This window comes from Akebia trifoliata, chromosome 11, assembly GCF_017979445.1.
Source record: "Akebia trifoliata isolate Shusen 1 chromosome 11, ASM1797944v1, whole genome shotgun sequence".
Classification (NCBI taxonomy): domain Eukaryota; kingdom Viridiplantae; phylum Streptophyta; class Magnoliopsida; order Ranunculales; family Lardizabalaceae; genus Akebia; species Akebia trifoliata.
Window position 1 is genome coordinate 45,484,830 of NC_141385.1, and position 12,588 is coordinate 45,497,417.

At 34.3% G+C, this 12,588-nt stretch overlaps 1 protein-coding gene across 1 annotated transcript; it reads right to left on the bottom strand.

Moving 5' to 3' along the window:
* Nucleotides 1–1,475: 1,475 nt before the first annotated feature.
* LOC147392055 (myrcene synthase, chloroplastic-like) lies at nucleotides 1,476–4,089 on the bottom strand. The gene is made up of 6 exons (XM_086458015.1): nucleotides 3,828–4,089; nucleotides 2,749–3,121; nucleotides 2,431–2,655; nucleotides 2,198–2,336; nucleotides 1,874–2,122; nucleotides 1,476–1,775 (listed from the first exon to the last, which is right to left on the bottom strand). The coding sequence occupies exons 1-6, from the start codon at nucleotides 4,081–4,083 to the stop codon at nucleotides 1,476–1,478; spliced, it is 1,542 nt and encodes a 513-aa protein (XP_086314141.1). The 5' UTR covers nucleotides 4,084–4,089.
* Nucleotides 4,090–12,588: the final 8,499 nt, after the last annotated feature.

The following is a 12,588-nucleotide window of genomic DNA, read 5'->3' on the forward strand; positions in this document are numbered from 1 at the left end:
AGGAAATATGTCCACATGTCAGCCATTTGATGGACAATGAACCTCCAACAAGGATGGAGGCTAGATAGACCCCAACCCCATAAACGCATGCTCTGTTTATACATTCTCCCCTGAAGTTGAAATAACTCCTTCCAAACCTTACATTTTCAAATTAATTGTAAAAACTATTTTTCAAAAAAAAAAACTTGTCGTCATAATCGTTTATTTGCACTCTAATATAATTATAATAATATATAAAGTCGTGCTGGAATGACCTCAACGGGGATATCTTGACGTGGTGGCGCACATAGCCATAAATGCATTTTACTTGTATCTCGAAAAAAACACATCTATGGGCATATGCACGCCACCACATCAAGATGTCCCCTGCGTGTCCCTTACTAAGACCACTCCAATATTAATCTTATAATAATAGCAGTCTAGTAGTAGTAGTGTTAAATGTAGTTGAACACAAAATGTTAAACATTTTGAATTATTATTATTTTTAAAAATAAAAATAACCTCATTTATTTTTATAAACAACTAGAGTTTGTCCATGCCCATCTCTTTAGGGTTAAGTGGATAAAAGAGGAAAAAATAACAAAATTGAAGAGATGTTATTAAAAATAACAATTGGGGTTAAAGGTCTAAAAAAAGAAAAATAATAAAGTTAGATACATATATATTATAAAAAGTGGAGAGAAGACAAAAAAACAATAAAGTTGAACGAGTAATATTGTACAATGATAGAAGAAAGAGAATAAAATTAGGATTATTTCTAGAAAGAGGAAAAAGAGAAAATGTAAAAATGTAAAACATATCATCGAGATACATTATTTACGGGGATATAAATTTTGTGACCAAGAGAGTGGGATCCACTATTGTGTTTTATCATAATTACATTTTTAAAGATCCCACATTCTCATTGGCCCATATGCATTGCAGAGTATCCAAATTTACAAAAATACATACATTTTACCCACGTGGAGATAATTTTCAATACACAGACCAATGAGAATGCACAGTCTCTCTCTAAAGATCTTCAAATGTGGAACCCCGAAATCATGCTCATTTTTATTATACAAATACTCATAGTAGGTTTTTCTCTTTTTTTATTCACAAATATGTTCTAACATAATAACAAAAATATGTTTTGACATTTGATGAACATTTCATTTCTAAAGAAAATCTCAGAAATCATGGACTGGCAACTCGTGGATCTAAACATGCACAATAATTCAGTGTTGGGAGGATAAAACTTGCATGACTTGTAGTCTTGGGAATATATATTACAAATACAAAACACCTCACACATACTATAATATTATTTCAGAAGGTGTGCACATAAGATGCGATACGCACATACAATAGTGCCAATTGGTTTCTTAAATGCAAACCAACACAAACAATCCACCTTTTGGGTTTAACTGAATATTAATTCAAATATGTAGAAATTATGATTAAACAGGCAACAACTATACTACTATGAGGTTCTATCATTCCAATAGTGAAATCGGCTCAACCAATAATGAGAAGACTCGATCCTTTGTCTCTCGATCTGGAACACCATGCCCATCTCCATATTGGTACATGCACTGAGCAATTCGCGCAAGGTCTACTGCCGTTCCTATAAAAGTTTGGGACAAAAGGGAATCATCGACTCGTTCTTTATTCATCTTCTTCCATGAATCACTAATTAGATGTGTAATGTGTTCACGTGCAACTTTCTCGGAAACACCAGTTTCATGAATGTAACATTGGATCGATTTTGGCACGTCACCCCTTTCAATCTCGGCCTACAATATAAAACAGATGTACAATTTTTCAGTAAAGGAATCTAGCTAGAACACTATAACGACATATATTGAATTGTTAGAAAATGTAGTTTACATACCGTAGAAGTTCCCAAATCATCAGCAAGTCGGAGAATCATCGATGACCAACGTATAAGGTCTGGAAATCTCTCTAAGAATTCCAATGACTCCTTTTTTATTTCTTTATTTACAAAGAAAAAAGTGTGAACTAGTATGACAGACCCCGATGATGAAATCAATGCATTATTTAAGTACTCATCAAGTGTGGGTGTATATTTGTTGTAATACCACTTTGCCTCCACTAAGTAAGATTTGCATAAATCCGCCCACTGAGATAATATAAAAAATGATTAGAAAAATTATAAACTCATGAATTAAAAAAATGATCGAAGATGTAATATTACCACTTTCTTTAGGTATGGTATGATGTCCCAACCCTGTTCCTTAAGAGTATCATAGGCCATTTCATTAACGGTATTGTACAAAGATAAGAAACATATCTTCATATAATTCGGAAGTCGTTCAATTGTGTTAATGTCCCATCTGTAAATACCAATCAAATTTGAATTACAATGACTAATTAAGACAGTAAAATGGCGTGTTAGGTAATTACAACATGTATTAATTATATACGAACCTCTCAACCGCCTCAGTAAAGAGCTCAAGTTCATCCAAGGTACCATAGACATCATAAACATCGTCAATCGTTGTTATAAATGCATTAACTTTTGTAATTTGTTTCCTACAATAATCAAACTGAGGGTCGAAGATAATCCCTATAGTCCAAAAAAAATTCTCCATCAACCTGTCTCGAGCAAATTTTAACTCAGAATGGGAGCCTAGACCGATATCCCTCCACCACCTGAATGCATGAAAAAGGAGAAAAAATGAGCATACATAAGGATCCAATTAGCGTAAACTTTGTTAATTTGTATCAAGATTTGTATGGTCTTACCTCGACGAATCTCTCATATCTTTCTGGTGTACTGCTTGCACCATATTGAAATCCAACTTTGCAAGTTCAAGTAGATCAGGATGGATGTGATCTTCATTCTTGCACGCTTCAATGTACCTCCTAGCTTCTAATCGCGGCATCCTCCAGTGCAAGGGAAGTTCCAAGGATTGATTCACTTGTTTAGCTAGGTTTGGCGCTATGGACCCCTTGATTTTCTTTAGATGAATAGTTGTAAAATCTTTGGCCTCATCCAAGATAATTTCCCCTTCTAAAGCAAAGTGAGAAGCTTCATACAATCCCAACATTCCTCTAACATCTTCACATAGGCTTGCTTTGAAATTACCCAACTCATCCTTGAAGCCACTAAAAACATCTGTATCTCATAAACATATATGTAGTTCTATAATTAGATCAAAATAATGAACTATATATCTTTTAGATTATTTACAATATATAGCATAGTAATTTCAAAAGACATGAAATTAAAATGGTATTTATTAATGATTTTTGAAATAATGCATTTTTATGAATACTTTATATTGGGTATTCTTAAATTTAACTTTAAGTATTGTCTTAACCTTATTTTAAAACTCAAATGCTTGACACTACTCAGATGTCCGCTCTACTGAGTCAAGTCGACAACTCACCAGTCGGATTTGTATAAGTTAAAAATTATATTAATCTATAAATATTTTTAAATAATTAGAAATATTTTTGAAACTAATAAAAAAATTATTTTTTTCTTCACAAAAATTTAATATGTACATGACTTATCTCGGTTAAGTTTCCAATCTGACCTGGTGAATTTTCAAGATGACATAGCCAAGTAATCTTGTCTCGGACTATTTTTGAAACCATGGTTCTAACTCTATTTTTGAAATTTGCGGGACAAATTGACTAAATTATCTATTGAGTTGACTCAGTGAGTTGCTTCCATCAAGTTTTTCAACCATGTTACCTCAAAATCCATTTGAGTTGACTCGACCATGTTTCGAGCCAATTAATTTTATAACTACTATTAACATTTAAAACTATGGTTTAACTTGATAATTAAAACTTGAGGGATAGGAGTTAAGCACCTTGGGATACCTCATATCCATATTGTCTAAGGAGCCTAAAGCGTAGTGCCATGGCATAGAGACCTTCCTCTGGGCCAAGATTGCAGTTTTCATTGGCTGTGACATCCAACGCTCTCTTGATTTCCTTCTCAAACAGATACCCCAATCCTAGCCTTCCAATTTCATCGATCAGTTCTAACTGATCTAACAGTCCCACACGTTCAGCATTGATCATACACCTTACATTCTCCATCTTCTGGGTTCGTCTCTCAAACATCTCCCCCTGCTGAATCAAGAGTAAAATTAGTATATATATATATATATATATATATATATATATATATATAGGGAGGCGTTCGGATGCCTCCGTTTTATCAGTTGTTTTAACAAAAGAAACCCGAGCGTTAGATATTTTTGAATCGGACGGACGAGATTGAATTTGCGTTTAAGTTATAATTTATGAGTTTTTTACAGCGCCATCCCTATATTTTAAGTATTTAGTGCCACCTCCCTGGCACAATTAAAAAACAGCGCGCTGTTTTTTGCGTTTAAGTTATAGATTTATAAGATTTTTACAACTCCATCCCTCTATTTTATAATATTTAGTGCCACCTCCCTGGCACAATTAAATAAGAGAAGAACAGAGAGTTCTCCTTCACCTGTCTGTTTGTTGTGTTCTCGATTCTCCTAAGCTCTACTTTCCAAAGCGGAGCTCGTTTCATTCGAGCACAATAACAAACTAAATTGCAAAAACGCAGAACATAAAAAAGAAATCCAGATTTGATCTTCATTTCCTCCGATAAATCAGAACAAAGTCATAAAGAAAATTGTAGAAGTATCAATTACATGATAAACGATAATTTACAGGAGAATTTGTTCGAACCTATAGATTATCAAGAAAACGAGCAGAAACAGGGAGATAATGCGTTGTGTACCTCTACTCGCCCTGATCGCAGAGAGAGAGAGACGAGCAGTTCAAGAGTGGAGTTTTGTGCTTTTATATACGAAGCGCTGAAACAGTAGAAAATGTCATTGGCGGGAGATCTTAGTCCCATGTGGCATCTGACGTGTACAACTGTTATCGCGCAGGCGCAGCTAATATGAAAGATGTTGCTGTCTAATGGATTTGATGAGAAATCTATATATATATATATATATATATATATATAGGGAGAGAGATAGAGGGTTTCAGCGGAGCGAGCGAGCGAGCGAGCGAGAGAGAGAGAGGCGTTCGAGGGTTTAGAGAGAGCAGACGAGAGAGAACAGAGAGAACAGACGAGAGAGACTGTCGTTGTAATTCACTCGGGGAGGTGGCACTAATAATCAGAAACAATAGGGATGGCGCTGTAAAAAACCATATATTATAACTTAAACGCAAATGCAATCTCGTCCGTCCGATTCAAAAATATCTAACGCTCGGGTTTCTTTTGTTAAAACAACTGATAAAACGGAGGCATCCGAACGCCTCCCATATATATATATATATATATATATATATACATATAGGGTCAGGTTCAAAGGACAACCATTTCTACACACATATAGACAACGTGTTTTGTCTTATATGGGCAAAAATATTTGGAATGGACTGATTTTTTGTGAGGATGATCTCTGTGGTGAGGAGATCATCCTTGCCAAAAATCAGCTCATTATGAAACTTCTAGACCGTCCAATTTTTGTTGAAAAATTATAGACCGTCCAATTTTTGTAAATCAATTTTGATGGGGTTACAAGTTTTGGAATGGGATGATTTTTTGCCAGGATGATCCCCTCATCACAGAGATCATCCTCACAAAAAATCAGTCCATTCCAAACATTTTTGCCCATATAAGACAAAACACGTTGTCTATATGTGTGTTGAAATGGTTGTCCTTTGAACCTGACCCATATATATATATATAAAGGACAACCATTTCAACACACATATAGACAACGTGTTTTGTCTTATATGGGCAAAAATATTTGGAATGGACTGATTTTTTGTGAGGATGATCTTTGTGATGAGGGGATCATCCTGGCAAAAAATCATCCCATTCCAAAACTTGTAACCCCATCAAAATTGATTTACAAAAATTGGACGGTCTATAATTTTTCAACAAAAATTGGACGGTCTAGAAGTTTCATAATGAGCTGATTTTTGGCAAGGATGATCTCCTCACCATAGAGATCATCCTCACAAAAAATCAGCCCATTCCAAATATTTTTGCCCATATAAGACAAAACGGTGTGTCGCAATGTGAGTCCCAATATGAGTCTTAGGAACGCTGTTCTACATATATATATATATATATATATAGGGTCCCGTTCGGCACCCTAAGTTTTACCACACACTTTAACAAACACGTTTTGTCCTACATGGGTTAGAAGTTTCGGAATGAGCTGATTTTTGGTGACAATGATCTCTATGGTGAGGAGATCATCCTCACCAAAAATCAGCTCATTCCAAAACTTCTAACCCCATCAAAATTGATTTACAAAAAATGGACGGTCCACGATTTTTCAACGTGTAAACATGGGGCTAAACATTTCGGAATGAGCTGATTTTTTGGGAGGATGATCTTCTAATCATAGAGATCATCCTCACCAAAAATCAGCCAATTCCAAAACTTCTAACCCATGTAGGACAAAAAACGTTTGTTAAAGTGTGTGGTAAAACTTAGGGTGTTGAACATTTCCCATATATATATATATATATATATATACATACATACATACATACATACATACATACATATATATATATATATATATGTATGTATGTATGTATGTATGTATATATATATATATATATATATATATATATATATATATATATTCAGGATAATTATAGAGGTAACCAAATATTTTGGCCAAATATAGTCAGGATAACCATACATTTTAAAATCAAAGGGGTATAATGGTAAATTCCTGACAAGAAATTTTATATCCTGGTACTGAATCTAATTACATAATTTGACCAAAAGTTTTATCCATTTCCGTGTATTTTCCCCATAAAACATTATTGACTAATGCAATCACCTTACAATCACTCTTTAACGACTGAACGAAATCGTAATCCCAAATGCTGGGTTGGTAGTTGGCTGATCGTCTTTCAACTGTTGGATCACAGGCTTGACGAGCATTGGCAACACAATGGACGTATCGAGGAGGAGCCATGCAAGTGCTGCTTTGTAGAGGTCTCAAAGAGAACATTTTTGGTGCAAAGGGAGTGAAAGATGTAGGTACGAGTGTTAGGAGGTGGAGATTAAGAGCCATTGTAATAATATCTGTGGTTGCTTTGATTAATAATCCTCACCATAACCCATATATATATAGAACACCAAATGATAAGGGTCATTTCCTCCAAGTAGTTCAAATGAAAACATGTTTAGGGCATGTAAATCTAAAGTGATAACTATAAACGTTTCTGGCTGCTTTCTAAAAATAGGGTTTTACATTATTTAATTTATTTTAATCGATGAGTCCAAGATAACTTATCTATTGTACAATAAAAGAAACCAGATTAATTACATTGAGCCTTACAACTCACTACAGCAAGGAACGGTGAGGAATATTTTACTAAATTATGAATAAAATGATAAGTAATTAGGAGAACCCATAGATGATATGTTATTAAAGTTTGATCACGTTTTTAATTTGGGATTAATGGTCCATGACAAAAGATTATCTTTCTAATTAGTCCTTGACTCTCCATTTAGCAAATCCCTCTTTTCTAATCAGTCCATGAATCCTACTATAGACATTTTTAATGATTGAAATGTTAAAATTGCCCTAACCATTCAAAGTCACCATTTTTATCCAAGAAGATTGGATTTTCAGCATTTCGATCAAGTTCTATAGACATTTTTAATGATTGAAATGTTAAAATTGCCCTAACCATTCAAACTCACCATTTCCATCTAAGAAGATTGGATTTTCAGCATTGCAATCAAGTTTTGGAGGCTCCATTCCGATGAAAAGGATTTAAGAAGGAAGAAGAAGTCATTTTCAAGCATTTTGAATATGCATATAAAAATTTATTTTTCAATTGTTTTGCTTTGTTTTTGGATGAAAATCGATCAAGGTTAGTTCATTTGTTTTGAAATCATCAACACGAGTCGTTATGTCAAGTTTTAAGTCGATCTTTCCATGTATTTTAGTTGGAAAAACTTTCAAAAATGATAACGGGTGAATTTTACATCGTCGAGGTCGACAATTTTTATTTTTGAGTTCAATATTTTTATTGTTGAGCTCAACAATAATTAAAACTAGTGAGGTCGACAATTTTTTTTTTTTGTTTTTAAATGTCAAACTCAACAATAAATATATTGAACTCAAAATAAAAATTGTCAACATCGACACTGTAAAATTCACCCACTTTTGTTTTCTTAGATTTTTTCAACTCAAATACAAGAAAGACTGGCTTAAAACTTTACATAACCTAGTTATGTAAATGATTTCAAACCAAAAGAACTATCCTTGATCAATTTTTATGAAAAATGAAGTAAAAGAGTTGAAAAATCCTAATTTTTTACATACATCTTCAAAACACTTGAAAGTGGCTTCTTCTTCCTTTTGCAAATCCTTTTATTCGGAATGAAGTCTCCAAAACTCAATTGAAATGTCGAAAATCCAATCTTCTTAGATAAAAATGGTGAGTTTGAATGGTTAGGGTAATTTTGACATTTCAATTGAACTATTTACTTAGCGCCTAAAAATCAAGGACTAATTAGAAAGAAAACTTTCCACTAGAGATTATTAAATAATTTTCCCTTTTAATTTATTAAATATCTACCATGGACCATTAGTGTCATTAGTGCACATTAAATTGATATGCTATTGGAGTATTATTACGTTTTTAATTTATTAAGCATGTACCATGGTCCATTAGTGTCGTTAGTGCACATTAAATAATGAGTCGTGATAATTTGACCATCCCACTTGACATACTGAATTGACTATCTTACGTGACAAGTTCTAGAACCATAGATCTATGCTCCTCGGGATACACAATTCCCTCAAGATTCATTTATTTATGGGGAAGTGCAGCCATGTATCTCGAGGAGCTTAAATCTACAGTTCTCGAACTTGTCATGTCAGGGCAATCGATTGAGTTTGCCAAGTGGGGTAGTCAGGCTATCATGATTCTGAATATAATTCTAAACTTCATATTTTATAAAAAAATATTATGAAATACTAATTTAATATTAAACATGAAATCTAAGGTTGTACTCGTGAAGATCATTGTAATACTTTATTGAAACGTTTAAAAATAAACTAATCGTGAAATAAAAAGGCACAATTATCTTTTGGAACATACAAAGAACAAGTCAACTTAACCTTATCTAGAACTAACATTAGGTTTCATTCATCATGTGGTGTCATTTAAGGGGCCGGAAATAGTGCCACAGAATCACTAAACCATACACATACCATAATATGAACCATTGGACTACTGTGGGCACCCCTAGATCTGGGGATTCAAATCGAGTCCTCTATTTCAGTTGGAGTGGCCTCCTAATTCATGTCTAGGAACTATGTATAATTTTGAATATGAATTAAGGTTGATCTGAGTTAGTGATCTAGTCATGGGATTCAGAAGATTGTAAGCATTGGTCCCAAACAACCGAAGAACAGTCTATATTGAAATTCATTGGATATTTTGACGGATCATCAATTGGGGTCAGCTAGGGTAAAATAATGCTAATTATGCATACTAGAGATAAGTAATAAAATTTATTGTTATTCAAAATAGCATGTGACATATATGAAAATTGAAGAGATGATCCATGTATGTTCAATTTCAGTGTATGATGCCCGAAAGCATGTTATATGGCTGCATGTCATGAACATAAAATATAAGTCAAAGAACACTAAAAATGTAAGAATTAATAAACTGTTAAGTTGTTTATGGCACTTCACATTTTATTTTGGGAAAATTAATTAATATACCACGTGGGAGGTGAAAGACTGACAATATAATTGAAATACAAAAGACAACAATGGTGTTTCAAAAGAAGTTAACCCAATTACATTGGTCTCTTGTAGGTAGATAATAAATAGAGAAGGCATAGATGTAGTTACATAACTCACTAAACACCTTAACCACTTGATTTAATCCTAAAGATGATTTCAGTGGTTCTCAATGTACCTTAAAAGATTAGTTGTTTGTGAGGACAACTAATTAGAGTGGAAATTTTTATTCTGGGGGCCATAGTGGCAGATTTTTTTATCCACTCTAAAATCTGTCGTAATAGCCCACTACTTCATGGACTTCGAAAATTCTTGTGGGGGCAAGTGCCCCCACTATAAATCCACCCCTTCTTTCTATTGTCAAGTTCAACATTTTAGTGTCGATGCAATTTGACTAGGTGAAAATGTTTTATTGGTCCAAGCCAATGTCCTCTTAGATCAAATTGAAAACGAATGGTTCAAGTTAGGTTTAGTGGGAGTGGGTGCATTATTAGATGTATCTATATAATAAAATACAACTGAGTTGGTAATTTATGAGACACAAGCTTGTGTGGGACCCACTTTAATCATTTTATTATTTTTTTCTCTTTATCCTTCAACTTTCTTTTTTACTCCTCTAACTTGAATATATTTCCTCTTTTACCCCTTATAACTTCTTTTATTGTTTTTCATCTTCTAATCTCTTTAACTTCAAAATTCTTTAATAATATCCTTCCAACGTTTTTTTTTTTTTACTTTTATGTAATTAATCCTCCCATTAAGTTATAATTGTGTAGGACTTACTTTATTATTTTATATTTCACCTCCTATAATTTTACTATATTTCCTCATTTATCTCTTTAACTTATTTTTATTATTTTTCGTCTTTTACTCTTTTAACTTAAAATTTTTTCAATAATACCTCAAATCCACTAATTTGATGTTATTTTAAAATTGTGTTCACTGAGAAAGGATACGGTACGGGTGAACTCTAATATATATAAGCATGATGAAATGTTGAGGGCTGGTTGTTTTTATGTTCATTGTTGTTGCATCAAATAATGTGTTTTTTTTTTTTTTGATAAATAACATTTCATTCAAAAAAACACCAGGCTAGTCGAGGTGACCAGCCTAGCCAAACCTTACAAATAAGACGTTACTCACACGAAATACACCGAATCCCATCCCAATTATAAAGAAAGTCCTCGAAGAAAATCCCTCTAAACTCTTTATAGACTTTGGACCAACAAAAAATAAGACCCAAAATAGATATAATCGTATCTATACAATCTTTCTGTTTCCCTTAAAAAATGCGCCTATTTCTCTCGAGCCACCCCCCCCCCCCCCCCCCAACAAATTGCAAATGGTGTAATACTCCACAACAACCTTATCGGGCCACCAAATGAGAAACCAATTGTCGACCAACAAGCGAATAGATCCTTTACTATTTTAGGTAAGCAAGTTAATACTCCATAAAGCTTAAAGAAGTGAGCCCAAATACCATGTGCAAACTTACAATGAAGGAGAAGATGATCCCATGATTCTCTATTATCCATACAAAGCACACAACAACTCGCCCCGTACAGATCACGCTGCATCAAAAAGTCCATTGTTTGAATCCTTCCTAAAGACGTTGTCCATGTAAAGAAAGCAATTTTATTTGGCACTGTCGACCCCCAAATTGAGACATGCGGAAATGAGGTAGCTCCATTGTTGCACAAAGAGTGATAGAAGGACATAATTTACCATCCTTACTAGCCGTCCACACTCTCTCATCTTCTCTGCCCGTACTCAATTCGATGCATGAAGTGTCATCAACTAATCTATCAACTTCGTCAATGTCCAATTCATCGATGCCTCTCCGAAAGCCAAACTCTCATGCCTATTCTCCCTCTATCAAACATCGGAAAGATGTGATTGGGAGCCTTTTTTTTTAGGATATGGAGTACAGAGTTGGAAATACCTCTATAAGGGGACGGTTCCCACACCAGATATCTTCCCAGAATCTTACCCGGTTGCGTTGACCCACTTTGAACTTGATTCTCATTTTGAATAATGAAATGATCTTCATAATGCCTTTCCACATCCCGCATTCATGTGAATATCTAACTGGCTTACTTTCCCACCCTATCTGATTCGAGCCGTACTTGCTCTCTACAACTTGTCTCTACAAACTATTCACGTCAGTCCCAAACTTCCAAAGCCACTTCCCCTTCAAAGCCATGTTCATTGTCTCGAGTCTCCTAATACCGAGGCCGCCGTGTTTCTTATCTGAGCACACTTATTTCCAATTGACTAAGTGATGTTTTTTACTCCCTTTTCTGTCATGCCATAGAAAATTACGAAGAATCTTATCTAGTCTTATTTCCACATTTTGGGGCATCGAGAGTACAGAGAGAAAATAGACTGGGATACTAGATAGCATATTTTTAATCAAAGTCAATTTACCCCTTTGGAGAGAGTTAGCTTGTCCCGCTGCTAGTTTCCTTTCTATTCTTTCTATTATCGGATCCCAAACTACCACCCTCCTACATGGGGCCCCTAGCGAAATCCCCAAATAAGAAGGTAGTCTACCAACCTTCCATTCCAACGAAACTGCAAAAAGAGTGACACATCTAACCATACCTACCGAAAATATCTTGTTTTTCCTCATATTTACCGGGATGCTTGACACCGCTTCAAAACAACATAATAAACCACCTAATCTCCTTGTTTGATCTATAGAAATCGTCTAAGAATACTAGTGTATCATATGCAAATTGAAGGTGTGGAATAGAAATAGTGCCTTCTCCTACTTTGAACCCCGAGAAATAACCATTTGCCACCCCTCTCTCCATCATCTTCCCAAGTT

Bases quoted from the DNA above. Each gene is read 5' to 3' on its own strand.
- LOC147392055 (XM_086458015.1), bottom strand. From the start codon at position 4,083: ATGTTTGAGAGACGAACCCAGAAGATGGAGAATGTAAGGTGTATGATC. The intron at 3,122-3,827 runs GTGCTTAACTCC...TATGAGATACAG, and splicing joins TGGATATGAGGTATCCCAAG to ATGTTTTTAGTGGCTTCAAG. The intron at 1,776-1,873 runs GTATGTAAACTA...TTTATATTGTAG, and splicing joins ATGATTTGGGAACTTCTACG to GCCGAGATTGAAAGGGGTGA.